Source organism: Lagopus leucura, unplaced genomic scaffold (assembly GCF_019238085.1).
Source record: "Lagopus leucura isolate 7727_CA_CO unplaced genomic scaffold, USGS_WTPT01 Super-Scaffold_100004, whole genome shotgun sequence".
NCBI classification, from domain to species: Eukaryota; Metazoa; Chordata; class Aves; order Galliformes; family Phasianidae; genus Lagopus; species Lagopus leucura.
The window spans coordinates 41,145,243-41,167,248 of NW_024962264.1; the positions used below are offsets into that span (position 1 = coordinate 41,145,243).

General features: G+C 35.0%; 1 protein-coding gene across 1 annotated transcript in view; it reads right to left on the reverse strand.

Moving 5' to 3' along the window:
- Window positions 1-12,516: 12,516 nt before the first annotated feature.
- The window catches only part of MTNR1A (melatonin receptor 1A), a 40,923-nt gene continuing 31,433 nt past the window's right edge, over window positions 12,517-22,006 (reverse strand). The window contains exon 2 of the mRNA XM_042871366.1: window positions 12,517-13,385. Within this exon, the coding sequence (XP_042727300.1) occupies window positions 12,517-13,385 (869 nt within the window). The remainder of the gene's footprint in view (window positions 13,386-22,006) is intronic.

The following is a 22,006-nucleotide window of genomic DNA, read 5'->3' on the forward strand; positions in this document are numbered from 1 at the left end:
AGAAATCTATTAAGGAAAAATGTTCACTTTTACCGTGCTTTCATTGATGGATTAATGTGCTGCATGGTAGCGAATATACAACTGTTCATGCTGTAAATTCATACATGCTTCCTCTGTGAATATGGTGAATGTTTTGCTCATGTACCCAATCAACATTATTCTCTGTAAGATTATCATTCTAATGTTCCTGTTAAAAAATTTCTCAGACACTACAGAGAGCAAAGTGCTGCTCTTGTCCCCAGATACAGATTTTGTGCATATTATTCAGAGCTGAATATCATTGTCCATTCCATTTAAAACAATGAAAATCCATAGGTGACATTTCTAATTCAGGTCTGCTTTTCAGAAAGAATAATCCTATAGTTATGATGAATATACATACTCATCCAGATCAGCAGACATATCTGAATATATTGCAATCATAGTTTCATGACTGCTTTGACTCACAGAATGAAGTAACCTACAAATTGAAAGGAGGGTAGCAAAGCACACTGGCATCCTGGAGATCAGTCTTCTCATCATGCTTTCTACTGGCAATTTCTTTTAACAGTTCTCTGTGTATCAGTTTTGTAACTATAAATATAATATAGTAAGTATTCTTTTATCCTCTCATCCTATCTCCTCTGTTCAGATTGTAAGTTCATCAGGATGAAAATGTGTTTGAATCCATATATAGAGTCTGTGTTATATATCTTGTGTCCGATAACTATTTAATTAGGCCAGAGCACTTTAATTACTCTTGCAATTCAAGAAAAAGATAAGGAAATAAATTACTTTAAATTCTGGAAAGTATAAAGATTAGATGTATTAAGTGCAACTGTAATGCATTAATAATGTTCAAATACAGGTATAAACATTTCTCATCTAGATTCGGCATTTCCAAATTCCAGTAGGAAAACATACTTTCAAATAAATTATTTACCCAGAATGGTTACCAAGAGTAACAAAAAACAAACAAAAAATACTGTTTTTAATTGGAAACACTCCAGAAAAATCAGATTTTCCTTTGTTCAAATGCAATTTAAAATTTCACTGTAGTTTTGCATAAAATTTGATCTGATTTTTGTTATATTTTTCTGTTACAGCTGTAGCAGCCCAAGAGGACAATGTGCATCACAGCTATTCTAAAGCTCAAGACAGATATTCTAAGCATTTCTAAAACTATTGAGAAAGATCAATATATTCTTTTTTGCAAAGGTACTTCATTGATTTGCTAAAGAAATGCATACTTTGGCATCTGCCAGTCAATCACTGCCATGTCTGTAGCTGATTACCAGAGTAGCAAGTGGGTTGCGCTTCACTGCCAGACATGAGAAACCAAGACAACACTGGCCACAGGTCTTCACTATGTCCTTAGTAACATCACCCTGACTCCAAGATGCAGCAGCATGTTCAGATTTTGTTTTTCCTGTTTTTCAAAGCCATGTTATGCTGGGGAGGGCGCAGCAAATCCTGATTGTGTTTTACATTGACATAAAGTGGATGATCTGCTCAGCGTAGTGGCAAAACTACATTATGAAATACATAGGTTAAAAAGTGGCATTGGGTCCAGAAAAGAGAAGGAGCAGAAGAACCATGCTGAGATGAGATCAAATGTAGAGGAAATCACAAGATCCAAAGCATCCTGAATCTTCTCACTACAAGGCTGAAGGCAACAACTCAGCAGAAAAGAGTTGATGGTGCTAAGACCATACTCGAGGCTTCAAGCAAAATCCCTTCTTGCCTAATCCACACATTAGGTGCCCCTGTAAAACAAGTAGAAGGCTCTGAATATGGAAAACCCATCTGAGGGTAATAGCAGCAAATTTACAAGTGAGTGAAGCAGAGCTAACAGGTCTTTAAGGAAGCTTTCCTTAGAGCACAAGAGCTCTCCATCCTCAGGTGTAGTAAGTCAGGAAATGCAGACTGTTATGGGTGAACTGGGACTTTTCGGTCAAACTGGAGAACTAGAAGAAAATGCACAGGTAATGGAAGCAGAGAGAGGTATCCTGGGAGGAATATAGGAACTGCAGGACTGTTGGGCTGGGGTCAGGAAGGCCAAGGCCCAACTGGAACTGGACTTGGCAAGGGGTGCAGAGAAGAACAAGAATAGCTTCCATGGGTACTTGAACCAGAAAAGGAAGTTCCAAGAAAATGTACCCTCAGAATCAAGCAATACAGGCAGGCTGATAACAGTGGACAAGGAGAAGGCTAAGGTACACAACAACTTTTTGTCTCAGTCTTCACTGACAAAAACTCTTCGCACAGTGCTTGAACAGACGGGTCAGAAGGTGGGGACTAAGGGAGCGATATCCTTCCTACTGTAAGTGAAGATCAGGTTCCCAACCACCTGAGGAACCTGAGCATCCATAAAACTATGGGTCCTGATGAGATGCAACCCCTGAGAGAATTAGCTGGTGTAGTCACCAAGTCACTTTCAATGACATTTGAAAAGTCATCACTGTCAGGTGAAGCTCCAGGTAACTGGAAAAAAGGCAGTGTTGAACTCATTTTTGAGAAGGGTAGAAAGGATGACCCAGGGAACTACAGACCTGCCAGTCTCATCTCTGTGCTGGGAATGATAGAGAAGATCTTCCTGGAAGCTATGCTCAGGCACACAGAAGACAGGGAGGTGATGTGATACAACCAGCAAGTCTTGCCTGACCAACCTAGTGGCTCTGTATTGTGGCGTGTCTGTCTGAGATCCTCTGAGATCCTAAAGCACAAAAAGAATTTTTTAAACTGCCTGTGACAGGTGAAAGATTTGAGTCATAACTCAGACAATCTATCTGCCTCTCTGTATGGTAAAATGCTGTACCATTGATATGCATGAGCTGTAAACTATTCACTACTTTTTACACTTTTTACTACTTTTTATTCTGAACATCCAATCTAGAAAACAAGTTTTAAGGGGAAGCATTAGTTACAGTGTTAGTATCTGGAAACTGCTAGATATTTCAAGCAAATACAAGCATGCAAACTCTAAATACTATTCACCTAATACAGCTATAATTCTTGTTTTATGCAATTTTAGTCTAAATATATGTGCACATTTTTCAAGTGTTTTCTGCTTGGAAATACATAGAAGAAAGTTAATAAATTGATATGAAGAAATCTGCAGAAAGGCTCATCAGGATGCCTTCTCCATGTATAAAAGGTCAAAACTTTATAAATGACCTTTAATTTCTACTAGCCCTTAAAAATCCAGTCATTGGAGTTGGGAATTTTGACATTTGGGATGCACATTCTTTTTGAGTTAAAATGGGCAGTATGAAGGAAATCTTCCCAAACTGCCCTCAGTCTGGGCAGCATTGGCTGGTAACCTGGTATTCCTAGTGCTTCTCCCTTCCTCAGGCTTTTAAAGTTAGATGCTAAAAGCAAGTGGAACAGCATATGAGGTGCTGCCAAAATTCTGTTATTCTTATAACACATTATCTACCACAGAAAATCATTTGGGAATAACTAGGAGAGACTACATTTACCTTTTAAGATTTAGCATTTGCTCTGGCAAAGCCACAGCTTTGAGAAGTTTCAGATTTTGAATATAAAACATATTGCATAATAAATCTGGTATACACATTTGCCATCTTCTCACATAGAAAAAGTGACACAATTTAATGTTTGAAGATCTATGAAAATAGAGAAGCAACAGCATATCTAAATCAAATTGCAATATTGATTTTTCTGAACACAACCACACATCTATTTTCTAAGTGTGACATCAGATAAAGACATGACACTTGCATTTAAAGTTTATTTTTTATACTATCCATAATGAAAACATCTTGCAGAAAACATTTTGGAAAAGTACTGTGTAGCCTTCAAAAAGTCAATAATCTTTCAATTATCAAATTTTGTTCCCACTAAATAGAAAGGGTTTGGTTTAAAAAGACTTTAAAGTCCTTTCTTGAAGGGATTGACGGTTATATAATATTTACTATTTTTTGTCAAGATAGCAGTTTCAAGAGTATGTGTGTTTATAAGGTGATTAATAAGAAAACTGTTATTCTCTTCATACTTTCAGATTGAAAAGGACAGACTAAGTGATCTCTGATTAATGACTAGGCAAAAGCAAAACTAAGAGTGCTTACTTTTTTCAAGACTGGAAGGAAAAGTGGCATATCTATTGGCACAAACTTTGAACTAGACCAACCTGGCCTAGCATAATAGCATTAGTAGGAATCAGATTTGAAAGTGTTCTCCTAGGACTAAAAGTTGTTTAAATATCAGTGTGTGTGGAAGCTGCTTGAATGCTGCTGTGAAGTAACTGGGCCAAATTTAGTCAAGCTGTCATTTATCTCTTTATTTGTTAGCCTTGCTGATTTCTTTTAACGAGTACTGTAATTTATGTCCCACTCTTGAATGAAATCTTCATTTTCCCAGGAACTACTAAGAAGACTGAAAGTGACATGAAGACATCTGTTCTTTGGATCAGAGTTGAAGTTTCTACCTGAAAGCTCCTGGGCCAGGATTAAAAAACAAGCATTTTGTTTTAGCTGAAAAAAATGTTGCAACCCGTACATGAACTGATTCAAGGGTACACACCAATGTTTGTCTGATTTCTTTTACAGCAGTCTGCCAGACTCACTAACCTTATTTACAGAAAATAGATCCACTGGCATGATTCTGTGATTTAGTGTACTGTATTTATTAAAACTCTAAGTCCACTTAGCTTGAATGAAACTGATAGTCAAATATTGTCTAGATAGTGTTTCAGAAACACTTCTCCAGTGTGGGAAACTAATATTTTACAAATAATTTATGCCCATAGCTGTTAATTCACTTGAGTGAAGGCTTGCGACATTTTTCATAACTATATTTTTACAAAACAAACATGTACTGAGTACTTATGAGCCTGACTGACTAAATATAGGTTTGAAACACTTTTAGTTAGAAAAGACAAAAGATAGTGCTAGTGGGGAAAAAAATTCTAGAGCCACAGCATCAAAATGGAGGGTATGCCATTCCATGATTTTTGTAGTGTAATAGAGAGATGTCGCTTTTTCCCTATCGTAATTTTCTCCATCTGTTATGCTCCAAATTGTTGGTAGCTATCATATTGGTAAGCAGATATAAGTAATTCTGGACTTTGACTACCGTAATTAAACAGAGATTTTGAATTTCAATGAAGATTGTGTTATTTTTAGGCATCACTGATAACGTCACGAACCATTCAGCAAACATTTGCCTCATAACATAAATAACAAGATTATCTCCAGATCTACCTAAAGAGGCAATAGTTTGTCTTTCTCCTAGTGCAGCAGCCATTTGATTTCCAGAAACTGAACCCTGTTGCCTCTGCAGAGGCAAAATGCAGAACCTGCAGAAGCACAAGCAGCCATTGTTTTTGTAATATTTGGGAAAGGTCAGTCTGTGTTTGGAGAAGTGGATCAGGAAGTCAGAGGCCAAGTGACTTAATTCATATTACAGGGTAGGCTTGGAGAAGGTTAGAATATGATGGTAGTGAAGAGGAAAAAAGCAGCAAGATGAAAATGACTCTTTAGAGTCTGAGAGGAAAGCTGGACTTGTACGTCTTTTTAAGATGAGGAGAACATGTAAATAAATTCTGCTACGGGGGCTTTACAGGAAATTTACAAACATTTAACACTGTATAACTTGTATGTATTTTGTTCCTGCTTTCCGATTTATAAGGCATTTGTATTACGATTCTCCTCCTAGTTGTGGAGAATACAAAGCACTTTCCAAAACTCCAGAAGGATATATAGCATGTAAGTAAGTAATACTCTCTGCTGGAACCTGTCCAAAGAAGCTATGACAGCGTTCTGTAACAAAGACAAGACTGAATCACTAAACACAGCAAAGAGCAAGAGAAAAAAGAGAATAAGATGAAGCAGCATTCCTGTAAACAAGTGGATTTTTTCCCAGTAATTCTGCTTTTCATTCACTTTCAGTATATTGACAGGTGATTGCTATTCCTTTAAGACAAGAAGGTACAGTAAGTAGCTTTATATTTCTCAACTGCTGCAAGCAGAAAGCAACCAACTGAATATTGATGTTATTGGAAAGCAGAACTAAAACCTTCTTTCAGACGGAGGTAAGGAGTGTGAGCTTGGAGTCACATGTACAGCTGTTTGACAGAATGACGCAATGGATACATCCTTCAGTTGCTATGGTGATGGCTTATATGTCCAAGAAATAGAGCTTTTCATTATACCCTCTAAGAAGAGAAACTGCTAGCTCATAATAACAAAGTGATTTGTTTTTGCACTACAGCATAGCTGTGCAAATAGCATTGCTTGGCTTTAATTTGGGCATGAAATTAATATCCTAAAGCAAATACATGAACAAATAACTTTTCTATTCTCTATCTAGCTACTCACACAGTACTATTCACAAAAGCAACTGTTTACCTCTTCAATGAATCACTAACATATCTGCAATAAATTGGATTTCTAGAATGATTGAATCAAAATCCCAGTGCACTGTGGTAACATTAATAAAATTTCGTTTCAGACTAGGATCTAATTTTATTCTAACTTAAGTGATCCAGATATTAGAGCTGAACAGACTTTAGAAAGACTTCTTATTAATAGTTTCCTGAATACTTAAGCAAATTCTGATCAGTTGTTGTCATAGTTTGTATTTATTTATTTTCTTCAAGTCCTCTCTGATAGGGCTCTATTAGTAGGAACTTTTACAAGAAGGAAAAATGCACGTCTAAACTTCTTGAAAATAGATATACTTTTTTTTTTTTTTTTAAATACATAAACAGGGAGCATCTAAATTAGAAATGCCTGTTTCCACAATCCAGGATCAGCATCACCAATATATGACAAATCAGATTGCAAAATCAACAAATACACAGATGTATAATTGACAACTATACAGAGAAGTTAGGCTGGTCTTCAGAGAGTGTATAGCTGGAAAGATTATCACATTAGAGACAGATAATTGGAAATGAATGGAAAAGCTTACCCATGTCCTGAACTTGCAGAAAAAGACTCCAAGAAGAGCAATCACCAAAGAGAGAGCCTCCCTTAATGTCAATGAGCCCTTAAATGGGGTCTAGGAGAGGTGGAGCCAGGCTCCACCCCTTCCAGTCACACAGGTGAATTGCCTTCACCAGTACTCGTACAGCTGACTCATTGCTTGCCTCAGGTGATCAATCAGAGGTTCAGGCCATGATTCAACAGTTCCCATACACAGATCAATTTTAAGTGTCAACCTAAAAAAAAATTTTGGGTACCATGTAGTATTTTTAATATTCTATTTGATCTGCAAAACTTCCTTAAGCAGCAGAAAAAAATCAGTGGAAAATTTGAACAATAAAACTAGAGGAAATTGTGTAGAATTATACAATCATAGAATCATCAAAGTTTAAAAAAAAGCATCTAAGATCATCCAGTCCAAACATTCACTTATCACCAGTATCATATGTTCGCTCTGTGACTGTTCAGAAAGTTTAGGAAAAAAGTTTTTTAAAAAATCTTCAGTTAAAATTCTTTGCAGATACAAATGAATACTGTAATTAAATTTAGTTCACTTCAATACTTCTCTTACTTTTTGAGAAATCATAGTAAAATAAGTATAATGAACAGTACAATATGAAGTGTTACAGAAATTACAGACATATCTTTAGGATGTTGTAGCCATCCTTGCATTCAACTCATTCAAAATCAGAATGTATGACTATGTAATTAAGTAAAATGATGCAAGGGACTCTGTGGTCTCAAAAAGGTAATTCTGTAGATTAGAAGACGAGTACTTTGTGACACTTATTTCACAGAATCACAGAATGTCCGGGTTGGACATTATGTCCTCATGTCCTGTGTATCCATGATCAAGCCAGTAAATTCTGTTGTACAGACCTCTCCATTTTAATATTACAGATATCATAGGTGGAAAAAACAAAAAACAAAAACAAAAACTATCAGGACTTAAAATGATTGAAAGGAAAAAAATCCCACCTAAATAGTTGGAGGAATAACATCCTAGGTTTTTTGTTTGTTTTTGAGAAAAATGTATTTAAATATCTAATAAAACTACTCCTAGGTGAAAATTTAAGTAATAATGATTTTGTTTTGTTGCTTTTCTTATGATATTTTATTATTCAAATTGCACTTGAATTGGATAGCAATAAAATTCTCAGTAGATCTGGTGGGCAGATTGTAGTTCTTTGTGGTTCAGTCATCATGGCTTAATTTTTCCTAGGATTATTTTCAAATGCTAGATGTAAGGAATGACAGAGTGGATATGTTAAAAGATGGAGAGGATTATTAAGTTATTAATGATGTGTACTTCAGTCAGCGTTTGGTAATAGGGATGGTTTGGGTTACTAGTATTTTACTGTATTCGGAAAATAAAGTTGGTTACCACCATTAATATAAGGGCTGCTCAGAAGGTAATGCCTCCTATTTTATCATGTTGATCCACAACATCAGAAGTGGATGTTGGCAGTGACAAACATATGTATTTCTTAATTATTTGTAAACCACAGTAATGATACGCAGAAAGTATTTAATAAAAAATAATTAAAGAATTACACTCCACCTGTATTATACTACAGTTTGTGAACAAAATGTTCATCTGAGATTCTATTTTAAATTTAGCAACCATATGTACTTATGCGCTTTTTTATTATATTTTAAGTACGTTTTTATTATTGCTTTTTTTTCAAGTGTAAGGGAAGTAACAGTTCACTTCAACCTGTAAGCAATAATCAGATTTAATATTGTGTTATTTCTAAAAATAGAATTTTTAGAAATCTAAATTTTAGAATCTAAAAATTTCTAAAAATAGGTCCAAAAGAAGAAAAAGGTCAATATGAACTGATTATGGAATGATGTATTATACAGTGCAGTACGGTTTCATTACAATAGTATATTTATTACGGATGGTTTAAAGACTTAGTTTCTGGAATACGTAAGAAAAGAAAGAAAAATAGAGGAAGTATTGCTATATATTATTCTTACTAAAATAACATGCTTGCTTCATATCTATGTGCTTCCACTAACTTAGTGGAAGAAGAAACTGTGCAGGACACTCTTACATGACCTGTTCCAAATGAAATTACTTTGTTGCATGTAATTACAGTTTAAGTACAATAAATGCACTGTTAAATAATATTAATGTATTCATTAATAATTCTCTCTGCTGGTAAAATTAAAATAATGCCAGATATCCTTGTTAACAGGAAGTTTGCAATTATGTTGACAACAATTAAAAAAAAAGTCTGTAAGGATTCAAGATGTGATATTATCAGTTACAAAATGTCAATATATTCAAGATTGTGATATAAGAAAAAATATTTTTAGGATAAGACCAGAGTCAATTACGATGTGAATTTTCAGTGTCATGCATACAGGCAATTCATTGCTTCTTCTCAGAGTTCATTTGGGTTCATTAGAGCTCAAAACCGAAGTGGATAGGAAGTACTGAAGGGAAGTGTCTTTGCATGCATGGTAGACTTCTAAGACTTGAGTTTTAGATTTAAATCCATCTAGGCCTTATGGCTGGTAAGAAAATGCTATCCGCCAGACAGAGATCTAAATAATATAAACTTAAAATATGTCTTTCATACAAGGAAAAACGTCATGACTTGGAACTGCAAAAACACATCATGGCTCATTCACTTTCATAGAAGCAATGAAATCTGGATATATTTCTAGCTCCATCTCACTATAATGAAAGGAAATTACAATTATTTTTGTTGATCATTTTTATATTGACCATAAATATTTGGAGATGCTGACTTACGTTGCCATGTAAGACAGTGGTCTGCTCATTGTCTTACATACATCATTTTAACCTCTTCTTAGAGAGAACAAAATCTGAATAGAAAAAAATCACTACTACAGAGTTAAACTACAGTATTCTCTCATTTTTGCAGAGTTTTTTGAACACCCTGACTAACGTATCTCAGAATGGCAGTTAGAGTAGAAGCAGTGTGAAGAGAGCAGCAGATGTTTCTCATCCATATTAATTTACACTACATTGTAAAGTCTAATACATTTACCTCCCCCAAAGAAGAACAAGAGATTAGTTTCTTAAAGTTATTGCTATATTTATCAGCTCGTAACATCACCACCATGCACAATTCTGTGATTTAGATATCATACAAATATTTCAAAATATCGATCTGAAAAAAATGCTCTCCATTTTAATTACAGGCCTATTCAATAAAATATATACCTTTGGTATTATATGTTTTATTGCATATAGCAAGCCATTTTCATTATCATCAAAAATATACTTTAGCACTTGTGAATTACAGGGGACTAATTCCTCAGAAAACTAACAATTTTGAATCAGCTCATAAATACATAGACAGGATAGGCATATACATTATCTGTTGTCAATGGCAAGTGAAAAATATTTGAGAATTCTAAATTTACTGATGATTAAGCTAACTGTCTTTATGCTAATTTATTAGAAGCATTGTAAGACATAATTTTCATTGAAAATACACTTCAAATAAGGCAGGTTTGTAAGAATTTGAATAGTGTTTTTTCTTACATGAAGATTTTATTTTCTTATACGCTGGTCATGCCTCCCTCCCTATTCTGAAATCAATACACACAAAGCAACAAAACAGAGCAAAGCATCCTCTGAGGATGAAATCACAGTGAAAAAAACTGTGATATAATTTATGTTGTTAATCATGTTGTACCATACTGCATCACATGATGATACCACAGTAGAAGAGAGCTGGTTATTTACACAGTGGTTCTGACTGGCAAATGTAAACAAAGATGAGTCAAGCACCTCAACAGTGCTTTGACTGGCTAGTTAATCTGCAGGATTTTAATATGTTTATTAGTTCCAGCTTGACATAAACAAGTGAGAACATGAGGCACCTATGTTTAAGGTAAGAAGCTGGTCATTGACAAAATGTCAGTGGGATTTTCAAGTAAATATGAATGTTTTCTCTCTTTAGTTCATTGCTAATATTAAGTCAAATGTACACTAATCTGTGATCCATGAAAGAGGAGATGCTGTTAGATTTCTAGACAGCTTAAGGAATTATATAAATATAGAGTGGCTGTTAGTTTCTAAGACATATAGATTGAATAAAATCTCCAGTACAGCAAGTAATTATTCAAATTAATTGCTTAGATAAGTCTACTTTTCACTACAGAAAACTTTTACAGGCTGTTCAGAAAAACTTAGTATAGTTGGAAAAGCTCAAGTTTAGTTGAACATTGGTACAGGTATGAACAATTGAGTACTAAAAGGTATGACAGTTGCAGTATCTTTCCAGAGTTAAATATTCCTTCTCTGTAAGGTCAGCTTGAAGGTGAATCCTATTGTCTTCCGACATCAGAGGACATTTTATCAACAGAGATGCAGGAGACATGCTGTCTAGGTATACTTCCTCATTTCATTTCACAGTGTGCTTCCTCTCAATGAAAAGGCACCTGCTGTCTGTAGAAAGTCCACATAACAGGTCCTGTCCAGAGAGTCATGCATTTCTCCTTCTAGCAGCATCATTAGTAGCATTTTCTCTTTATTATTTAGATGTGTTTAATTGTTCTAGGTGAATATTATTTTTACAACCGTGTTAAACAATGATTATTTTGAAAAGCTTATCTATGAGAGATTACAAAATAACCTGTAAATCTTACACTATGCCCAGGAGATTGAGAAAGATGTCACATGCTCATTCTGTAAATATTTGTAATTTCCCAGGGTGTAATGAGATTATGACTCAAGTAACCAGACAAAATGGCATCCTTACCACTGTCACTTTTAAAAGCATAAGTCTTCTTGCAAAGGCTCAGAAATTCCATACCACACAGAATTGAAAAATACTGGTTCTTCCTTGCTTATATTACTAGGAGGCGTCTCTTCAGAACATGTTTTGGAAAACTTTCCAATTTTGTGAATTACTATGTCTTCAGAAAAAAAGTGACGTTTTGTATTTTTCTCCACTTGCCCCAAATGGCTTGAGAAGATGAATTGAATCACTTTTCTTTCTGTTCAGTTTATCCTCCCCTCTCTGTAGCTTTGATAATAATCAGTTGCTTTTCTTCCCCTAAAATCTATTTTGAATTTGAGAAGTCAGTTGGGAATGCCATTACTAGGAAGTCTGGTAAGGTTTAATGTAAATAATTCTTAGAGCTTATTCCCCAAAATACAACCAGATTTCATCTTTTAAAATAAGATGTCAGAGATTTTTGAATCGGGATCATAACTTGGCCAAAAGATGGGGTAGAGAGCAATGGGAGTAGTTTTGTGTCTTTTTTCATTAAGCCAGGTAATATGGATATTTCTGTTTCATTCTATCTCTGATTTGTTAACTCCGTTTGAGAGGAGGAAAAAAAAAGTATCCATGCATAATTTGTATTGTAATTCCCTCAAGGATATCACTGTGTTGTTATATGAAAGATACACCACTGTATAACAATATCTGTACGTAAAGGCTCTGTAACTCAGATTCCCAAATATCATGCAAAGATTCTGATCAAAGTTTCTTCGATGTAGAATAGAGAATTCAGTATAATATTCAACAGTAGGTCTAATGAAACAGATTTTTTATTTAGATGTTGTGGATTGAAAGTAATAAGGTTCCCATTTTCACACAGAGTCCACCTTCACTTGATTGTTGTTCGTAATCAGCGGAGAAGGTTTACTTCTTATCCTATCTGCTGCATCATTAGAACTGTCCTGGAAAAAAGCTTTTGCTGTACAAAAACTGACAACAATTTTCTTGTATTCTCTTCTGAAGTTCTGATTCAGGAGTCCATATATGATGGCATTAAGGCAGCTGTTGAAATACGCCATGTAATAGCTAGACACGAACAACCACTCTGGAATTCTAGGGATTATAGTTTCTGGGTCAACAGCCACAGCAAGGCCAATGAAATTCAGAGGAGCCCAGCATACTGCAAACAGTACAAATACCACAAACATGGTTACAAAGTTTCTGAAGTCATGTGGTTTCAGTCTGGGGTTGTTGTCTGGTTTAACCCTTCGTCTTACCTGAATAACAAGGATCCATATTCTCAAGTAACAGTAAGTAACGATGGCTATGGGAAGCATGAAGTGGAAAAACACCACTGCTATTGTATATGCTGAACTCACAGACTGTGCAAATGTGCACGAGTAAATCCTGGGGTCATACTGTAGAGATCCTACAAACAGGTTGGGCACAATAGCAACAACTGTTAGGACCCAGATAAGAACAACATAGCACAAAGAATTCTTGTCGCTGTACAGCTTGTCATATTTGAGACTGTGGCAGATGTAGCAGTATCGATTGATAGCAATGCCTGTAATATTGAAAATTGATCCAATGACACTTAGGCCCATCAAGAAGCCACTAATTTGGCAGTGAAGGTATCCCAGATTCCATCCATTGTGAAATACAGATGTGAGGACCAGAGGATATGGATAGATTGCTACGACCAAGTCTGCAATTGCCAGGCTTACCACAAATATATTTCCTGTAAAATAAATACAAAAATACAAGTATTAGTTTCTCATTCTCTCTTTCATTACTTCTGCTCTTAATACATTAATGACCAGACTTAGTGGAACACTTTATATTTAATTAAGTTCTAGTTTCTAGGTTGAAATTAACTGAAAAAAATTAAGCATTCTCTCAGGTCAGTTTTCTAATTAAAACAAAGAGACGTTATTATAGGGTGTGTTAGCTCTTGGTAGAACTCTCAAAGACAAAGGAATCTGTCATAATTACATTAATTTTGAATTAACCCTTTTAGTGCAGATGATATATTCTCTCTCTCTCTCTCTCTTTTTTTTTTTTTTCTTTTAAGAGATGATTACTTTAGTAATAACTCATCTGAATGCCTTCTAGCAATTCTAGGTTCTAAGGAGAAGGTCACAAAATAAAAAAGATACAGTTTCTCTTCCTTTTTAAGAAATAACTACTGCATACCACATATATGTGTTATGTTATTCATGTTCATATCAACAGAAATGTATAAATGTATACATGTTCATATGTATAGGTATACAAATGTGTTTGCGTGTAAGTGCGTGGTAAGATTGTTCACAGAAGATTAAATATAAGCTATTGTAACCTCTAAGAAAATATATTGCTAGCTCAGTAGTAATCAAAATCAGCTTTGGTAAATTGCTTTATGCATTTACCTTGAGAAAAAAAACCATAAACAAATAAAAATATTTTAAGAAAAAAAGGTAAAAGTACTTATGGACTAATAGGACATTTAATTTTCAAAAAGTGTTTTACTTGAAAAAAGTTTAAACACATATTCTCTCACTATGCTTTACGTGGTTGTGTAGAAATATTAACTGTGCAAACAAATAAAGACAAAAATACAGCAATTATTTAGCTCAGGATTCTACTTATTCCCCTTTTTTCAAACTTTTGATTTTAACATGAAATACTACGTTTGGCATTTATACTCATAGCAATGGGATAAATGGGCTCAGAAGATTGCTACAATACTTTTCATACATTTTGTATCTGGATTTAGAGACGTCTTTCTTTCTGTGGTCTCCATAATTTCTTTTTTTTGCCTGTGAATTCATTGCCAGGCTGAAATTTGTTTATCCTGTACGCTTTAGCATGATTCCAGATCATTTCAGAAGAAACATCAGAGCTCTTTTAAGCAGAAGCTCTGTGTTTAACTTAGGGATTGAGAAATTGAAATGGGATTAAAAGTTGCTAGTAGTGGGTTACCAAACATCCTCCCCTGTCTCAAATGCTGTATATTTGATGAAATGGCTACAGATAAATTCTAGTTGGGAAGAAGAGCTGGGACCTTGTTTAAAGAATACTTGAAGAATCCTGTTTCATTTGCTTATAGATTTTTTTCACAATTAAGACTGCTCATATCAGACTTTTCTCAATGCTATTCACTACAACTTCTGCTGGTGATCTGCATGAATACTGCCATTATTACCAGTATTGAAACTCCTGATATAAAAGGTTCAGCTATTAACCAGCTATTAACAAGAGAAATGTTGAAAGAAGTATGGATTTTCTTTTTGCCCTTTTTCAAGTAAAAGAAAGGTGTAATGCTCCTTCTCTCCTTCTCTCCTCCTTTCTCTCCTCCTTTCTCTCCTCCTTTCTCTCCTCCTTTCTCTCCTCCTTTCTCTCCTCCTTTCTCTCCTCCTTTCTCTCCTCCTTTCTCTCCTCCTTTCTCTCCTCCTTTCTCTCCTCCTTTCTCTCTTTCTCACTTTCTCTTACTCCCTTCCTCCATTCCTCCCTTCCTCCATTCCTCCCTCCCTTCTTCCCTGCCTCCCTTCCTCCCTTCCTTTCTTTCTTTTTTCCTGATTTGTTTTAGAAATGCTTTGGAAAAAACAGTCTAGGAAGAGTAGGCATTCTGTCTATGAATCAGATAAATTTCAGGCCTCAACAAATTTGGGAACCATGGTAATCCCAGCTGTTCTTTCCAGTAGGCTGCCATAGACCCAAAAACCCTGAAAGGCTAGAAAGATAAGCTGTTTCATAAGGCGCTGGGAGGCAAGCAGGCCAAGTTGGGAACCTAACTTTTTAAAAATTCATGAACTTGGAAACCAAACTCTTCATCTGTCTTTTCCTGGTTTGCATGTCAGGTATAGCCTTGGGCTAGAAGACTGCTGGGAAACCAGATGCTTGCTTGTAAAGAGTACATTTAACTTGCTGTTCAGGAATGGTTGTCTTCAGACTTGAGTTCTGATGCATTTTCCTTGTGAGTATAGAAACTTCAAGTAAAAATTTTTTGGATTTAGCTTGTTTATTATGTGTTTTGAAGTTCATTGTTTCAGATTCTGATGTTGGATCTGAAATAGTGCTGATGTTGCACATGTAGAATAGTTCTTGCTTAAAAAATAGGAGCCTTGATTTAGGCATCCACTATTACTGGAAGATACTCAATGAATTCCCGTATATTTAATGGCATATTGTGAAAATAAAAATTCTTATGTGTGTGGAGCATTGGTATTGTAGTGGTGAGTATCAAAAAAAAAAAAAAAAAAGATCTGGGTATAAATCAGCTTTTATCCTCAGAGTTGGGTTTGAACAGAATGCTATAAATGAAGTCTGAAGTTCCATGTTGAGCTCTTTAAAAAGAACAGCTACAGCATCAAAATCTTCAGTAATTCTTCAGTGAACAAAAACTAGTCTTCCTCCTAAGAGATTAAGATTAGACTGTTGGGGAAGAATGTGATTTATGTAAGTGAAGAACTCGTTACAGAGCATTACAACAAGTTGGCTGAACAAATGTTCAGTGTAGAGTGAATGTGGAGGGTAATTTCTTGACTTCGCAGTTAAATGAGTTTAAGCAGCTGTTGTGTTATGGATGCATGTGAGAAGACAATACAGTGGTCACTTTGTGGACTTTATCGGCCTGTTCTTTTAGATGAAATCTAAAGCAATTTCTGTTAAATACTTTCACCATTGCTTCTAAAAAAAGGAAATTATTCTGCTCAGCAACCACTTAGCAACATCAGACCTACCTGCTGAATAAAAAAACCCTGCAGTAAAGCAATTGAAAACAAACAAGTACTTTTCCAGGCAAATGAACTTTTCCAAGAGCACAATATAAGCTGAATATAAAAACTGTGACCTTGGCAACTTATAAAAATATATGGGATATTAATTGCCCCAATGTCAAAATTAATAACTTGGCATCAAATAAGAACTATATGATGTTATACCAATGGTAAGTAGCATCTGCATAACATATAAATTGCTGTGTGTGTTGATATTCCCTAAGGTATTAAATGAATCCAGAAATTAATGGGAATTAGTATGTCTGCAGAAATTTCCAGAAACTTAAGTGCAGGATATTCATGGAAAAATATTACAATTACTTAGTCTAAATGGTGCTCTGTGTCTCTTGTAGACTTAAACTGAAGGAGATGGGGGTCCACAGATCTAGTTCCTCAGGTGTAGTGAAATATTTTGATAATTTCAAAACTTCTAAACTTCTAGCTTGGACCAGGAAAAAAAAAAAAAAAAAAAAAAAGTGAAAAAAGGAAAGACCTACCTAAGAAATGAATAGCAAAGTGCTAAAGCCATTAGAAATTCCAACCAAAACTTTCTGGAACCAAGTCAGTCAAAATGAATTTTATCGAAGATGTCCTTTTGCTGGCAACAGTGGCTAAGCTACTGTTTCTCCTTTTTTGTAAAGATATTTCTGTACCTTTTAATATTGGATGCTATCACTATTTCTGTTTATTTATTTCAAATTCTTTATCATTTAAATAATGTATTGGCTTCTTATTACAAATCCTTTCCAGACATCATGTTTTAATCATAGTTCTACATTTTGCAGTATAAGTGTTACATTTCCCATTTTTAATTAATTTTAATTAATGCTTCAGGTTGTACCAAATTTAGCTAAGAGGATCATAAAGTCTTTATGCTAACTAGAGATGCTTTTACTTTTAGGCAAAACTAAAGTCTATGCAGCTTTATTCAAGTCAAGTGCAAAGCTTTTCTTTCAGTGGCCACTGGCTCAGCTCTCTCTTTGATGTTTACTTGTTAAGCGTGTCTCTGTGTCTCTGATAGTAAAAACATTTGCAATGTTGAAACAGTTATGAGACCAAACCTACAAGTTCCACGCCATTCCTATTGATTGTCCATTTTTATTAGCTCTCAGATTCTGCCAGATGTGCTGTCATTTCTGATTGTTTCATAACTAGGCTTAATTAACAGGATGCTTTGCTTTCTAGAAGTTGTGCTTTACCCAAATATCATGCTGCAAGAATTCCATTTTCATCTTTTTTATATATTTAGTGTTACCTAAGTTTTAATTTATGTTTTAAAGAACCTAGTTCTAATCACTCTAATACTGACTTTCTTCAAGGATTGCTACAGATTTAGCTGCATTTTGAAATGTTTCTCATTAATTCAATGCTGGCTCAGAATATGAAGCTAACTTTATGTGCTGAACTTAAAACAAGACTAATATTAGGTGCATGCTGGTATTAAACATACAGTGAGAAGTAGGAAATTCAAAGGCGATACCTCGCAGTCGTAACTGAGCAGTGCAGCATTGTGACATGATTATATTGAGCAAAAGCGACGGCAGTGATTGAGAGCTAGCAAAACATGCAGTTCAGAAAACTTGTAACTCCACAACAGGATGGTAATAGTGAGTAAGCCTCTGATTCAAGTATATAAAACATCACAGGAAATGAGACAACAGGCTAGTTTGTGAAGAAAACAGAATTAGAAGTCTAAAAATAATATTTAGTTTGCCATATTTTGTTCCTATGAGCTGGACTACCTTCCCTAGAAATACATTTTGGTAAAAATACCTGCTGGTCTTTCCTCTGTTTCTCTTCCATGGATAGCCATTTCCATGAACAAAATGGTGTCTCAATGACGGATGACAAATCTAGTATTTGTTTCATATATTGTGTATAGTTTTACCCTAAATGTTGTTCCATTAGTGCCAGTGTTTCACTTTTTAAAACATCACAACCAACTACAAAATTAAGAAGTGAAAGCTGTTTTTGTGAGTATCAAATGCAAATTTAATAAAATATTCTTTTTCATGTATCTGGAGACAGAGCTGTATTATACATCCTCAGCAACTCTTCTGCCCGGGATCTTAACCAGTCATGACTTTAGTCAAATGGGATCAAGAAAAGACATAACTGTCCAGAATCTTTCTAGAATCACTTTAATATCAGAGATTTACTGTACCTGGCAGCACAGTTTGGGATTTCACAAAGGTAATGAGTAATAAAAATTATTAAACAAAAATTACTTTAACAGGGGGCAAGTAGTCAGTGTCTCAAGCAAAATTCCAAAGCCAAATGAGGTTATCTAGACAAGAAATTGCAGACAGTCCTACCTTCACTGAAGGAAGTTTTTAAATGTTTAAGAAACTAACAATCCTTGCTCTTCAGCATCAAACTGGCACAAAACAGCTGAGCAGAAATGTAGGAATAAATATTACATAAGCTCCAGTTACTCCTGGGAGCTTCATTCACTTCACAGATCATAATATCAACTCCCTTAGATCTGAAAAGCCTATATTTAAACTGAAGATACTATTTATAAACTTGACCTGAATCAAGAAGTCCACATGCACATTAAATTTAAATAGCGTGATGGGCCTGTGGGTTTTTGCTTCTGATTAGCAAATTAACCCTCATCTTGCAGGTGGTAATGCAAGCAAATATAAATAGCTTAAAGGCCACAATGTATATTATAGCTCTTAATGTTTGTGAGAACACCTCTTTCTCCTTCCTTTTAAACTAAAAATACTTTATATGATTTAGAAATTTTCTTAGAGCCTTATTTGAAAGTGCACCTCTCATAATAGAAGGGATTTTCACATCCACTTTCATCTAGTAGGGATATTAATGAAGTCAGCTATGTAATTACAGACATGGCAATTGCCTACAGATCTTAATGATGTTGAGCAGGGAGCACGTGAGCACTGAGGAGAAACTATTAAATATTAACAGATCAGAATCATTTATATTCTTGCTAAAATAATCTTGCTAAAACAGCGTCACAGAGAAATTGGGATACTGCAAGGATCTAAGTAGCCTCAACTTTTAACTTTATTTGATGGAAATTCAGGATGCTGAACGCTACAGATCTGAAAAGCTAGAGAGCTGTATAACAGTATATTTGAAAGATAAGGAAAAACAGATTATTATTTTGTTTTTAATTTATGTCATCAGAGTAACCTATACTGTAATATTTCATTCCACTGTGCTGCAAACTGAAGAAAATTTGACATAATCAGCACAGCGTGAATGAAAGATCTGAAAACAAGATGTTGTACTGTATTTAAATTATGCTAATTATCATACAATCTTCCACTGAAGCTACAGCAGCAATTTAATTTGAAATACTTATGCCATCTTCTGGTCAAGAAAATTAGATACACGGAGTAACTGGCAGAAAATGGCAGTGAGAGATTATATAATAATCAGTGCAAAGAAATGAGGATTCCAGTGTCAGATCCAAGTTGGCTGTAGCAAAAATATGTACACATGATTTTAGTAGTTTGGCAGGTATTCAGAGGACATAAAGTCTTCTGTTGTCCAGTGGCACACAGATGAGTGAGGCTGCTATTGCTTTCCTTCTTCCAGTCTAGAAGTATTTGTCAGTGCTATTCTTGGTTCTTTGCTCATGATAGGAAGGTTTTACTGTCAGGCAGAGAAAAGTATTGAGCCCATATGATGGATGAGTGCTACAGACTTGGGAATGTAAATTGCCTCTGGCAGTTCTGTGTAATATGTCAGGGCTGCTTTGAAAATGTCTCTCGTATTAGACCTCTCACATGGCAGAAATAGTTAATTTGTACTATGGAGCAGATGTAGTAAGTGCATGGAACACTGAACAACTCAGCACTGGCAAGACAGGTGTTTCTGGATATACTGATAAGCGTTGTGTTAGCCAGTGGACAAATTTATGTGCCATGAAATATAAAGCAGCTGAGAAAAGCAGTAATAAATAAAGGCCTAGACTGCCAATGCACATCTAGGCATCTAATGCAGGAATAGACTTGGCTGCAGTTCTTTTGGGGGTCTGATTTCAAAGATCTTGAGGTGGTCAGGGTCTGAGTATTTTTAAGGGTTTATGAGAAATGAAGGTTGAAAAAGGATTTTAAATACTAGCAGTCTGAGTCAATACTGAATCTAAAGATACACTTATCATTCTGTTGACTATATGGTGTCATGAAATATTTTGCCTCAAGGATCTACACAATACATTCATTTCCAAGATACTTTGCTTTAGAAGCAGCAGCAAATTATATGTGATTCTCTATTCTTATACTGAAACCTCTACAGTTTCATTAGAATAACATCTACCTAATTTATGTTCACTTTAGTATGAAGATTTAATTACATTGGAATTGTCATACTTCCTTTTAGGTTTCTAATTTAGGAATAACAGATGAAAGTGACTTGCTAAATTGAAGTGAACAACTCAGTTTTTTAAAAAATTCACTGACAAATCTCCATTATATGATGATAATAGAAACAGTTTAATTGCTGTTTGATATAAGTTTGAAGCACTGTATGGATATTTCCTGATAGTCGAAATGAGTATTGCTATAGTTATACACCACTCAGTGAATAACTGTATATTTTGTCAATTCTGTGGGTATTCTTCACCAAAATGCAGAAGTCATGGCAAGTAATCCAATTAAATCTAGTTCTCTCTAAATAATTCTTAACTTTGATTTTATTCTGTCTATTCAACCTAAGAAAGAGGATTAACAGCATAAAATATCAAAAAGACTTGTATGGACACAAAAGAGAATCAACAAACCCTTCTGTCTTGCAGGTGGAAATTAGAAGCCAGTGCAGGCAAACATAGTCTGCAACTCTGTTTTTTGGTGTGAATATCTGGCCTGGCTTCCTGCAGATCACTGGGCTTGGTTTGATTTCACGGTCATGGCATCTATTCCCATGGACATCAACTTCTTCTGCCATGCATTTCAGAAACCAACTAGATTTTCCTGAGTAACTTATCCACTTTTGCAGAAGGGAATTATATTACTGCTGCCAATTTGATCTTTTCTCTCTCTCACTTAGGGGGAAAAGAATCCTATGATATATATATATATATATAAAATATGATAGGAAAAAATCCTATGGAACTGCCTGTTTTTCAACAGTATGTACCCAACAGTATGTATGTAGCACAGCCCAGATCTTACAGAACACTAAGACTGTCATCTCAGTTCAGCAGGCTGTATATAGACTATTAGAATAACAATGCTGCTGATGTCAAAGGATCACACAGCTGAACAGTATCATAGTACTGTAAAGATAAGGTCACATCTTCCCTTTTCAATTGCATTTGCTATGGAGACTGGAAATAAAGGACAGAAAATGGTGCTATCAAAGCTTAGATAAATAAAACTCATAATGCATTTCAGAGACTTAAATAAAGGACAGGGAAAAAGCTGGAAATGGCAGAGATGGATATACATGAAATATAAGGAAGTTTTGTATTTGTACAGAATCTCATAGATCAGTCAGGATTGGTGCTGGAAAATGGAAAGACACATCATCACATTTCTATCATATCACAAAACTTGACATGAAGGTTGCGAGAAGTATAATAATAATAGTGGTCAAGTGGTTAAGGCAACTCTTAATAGTCCCTTTC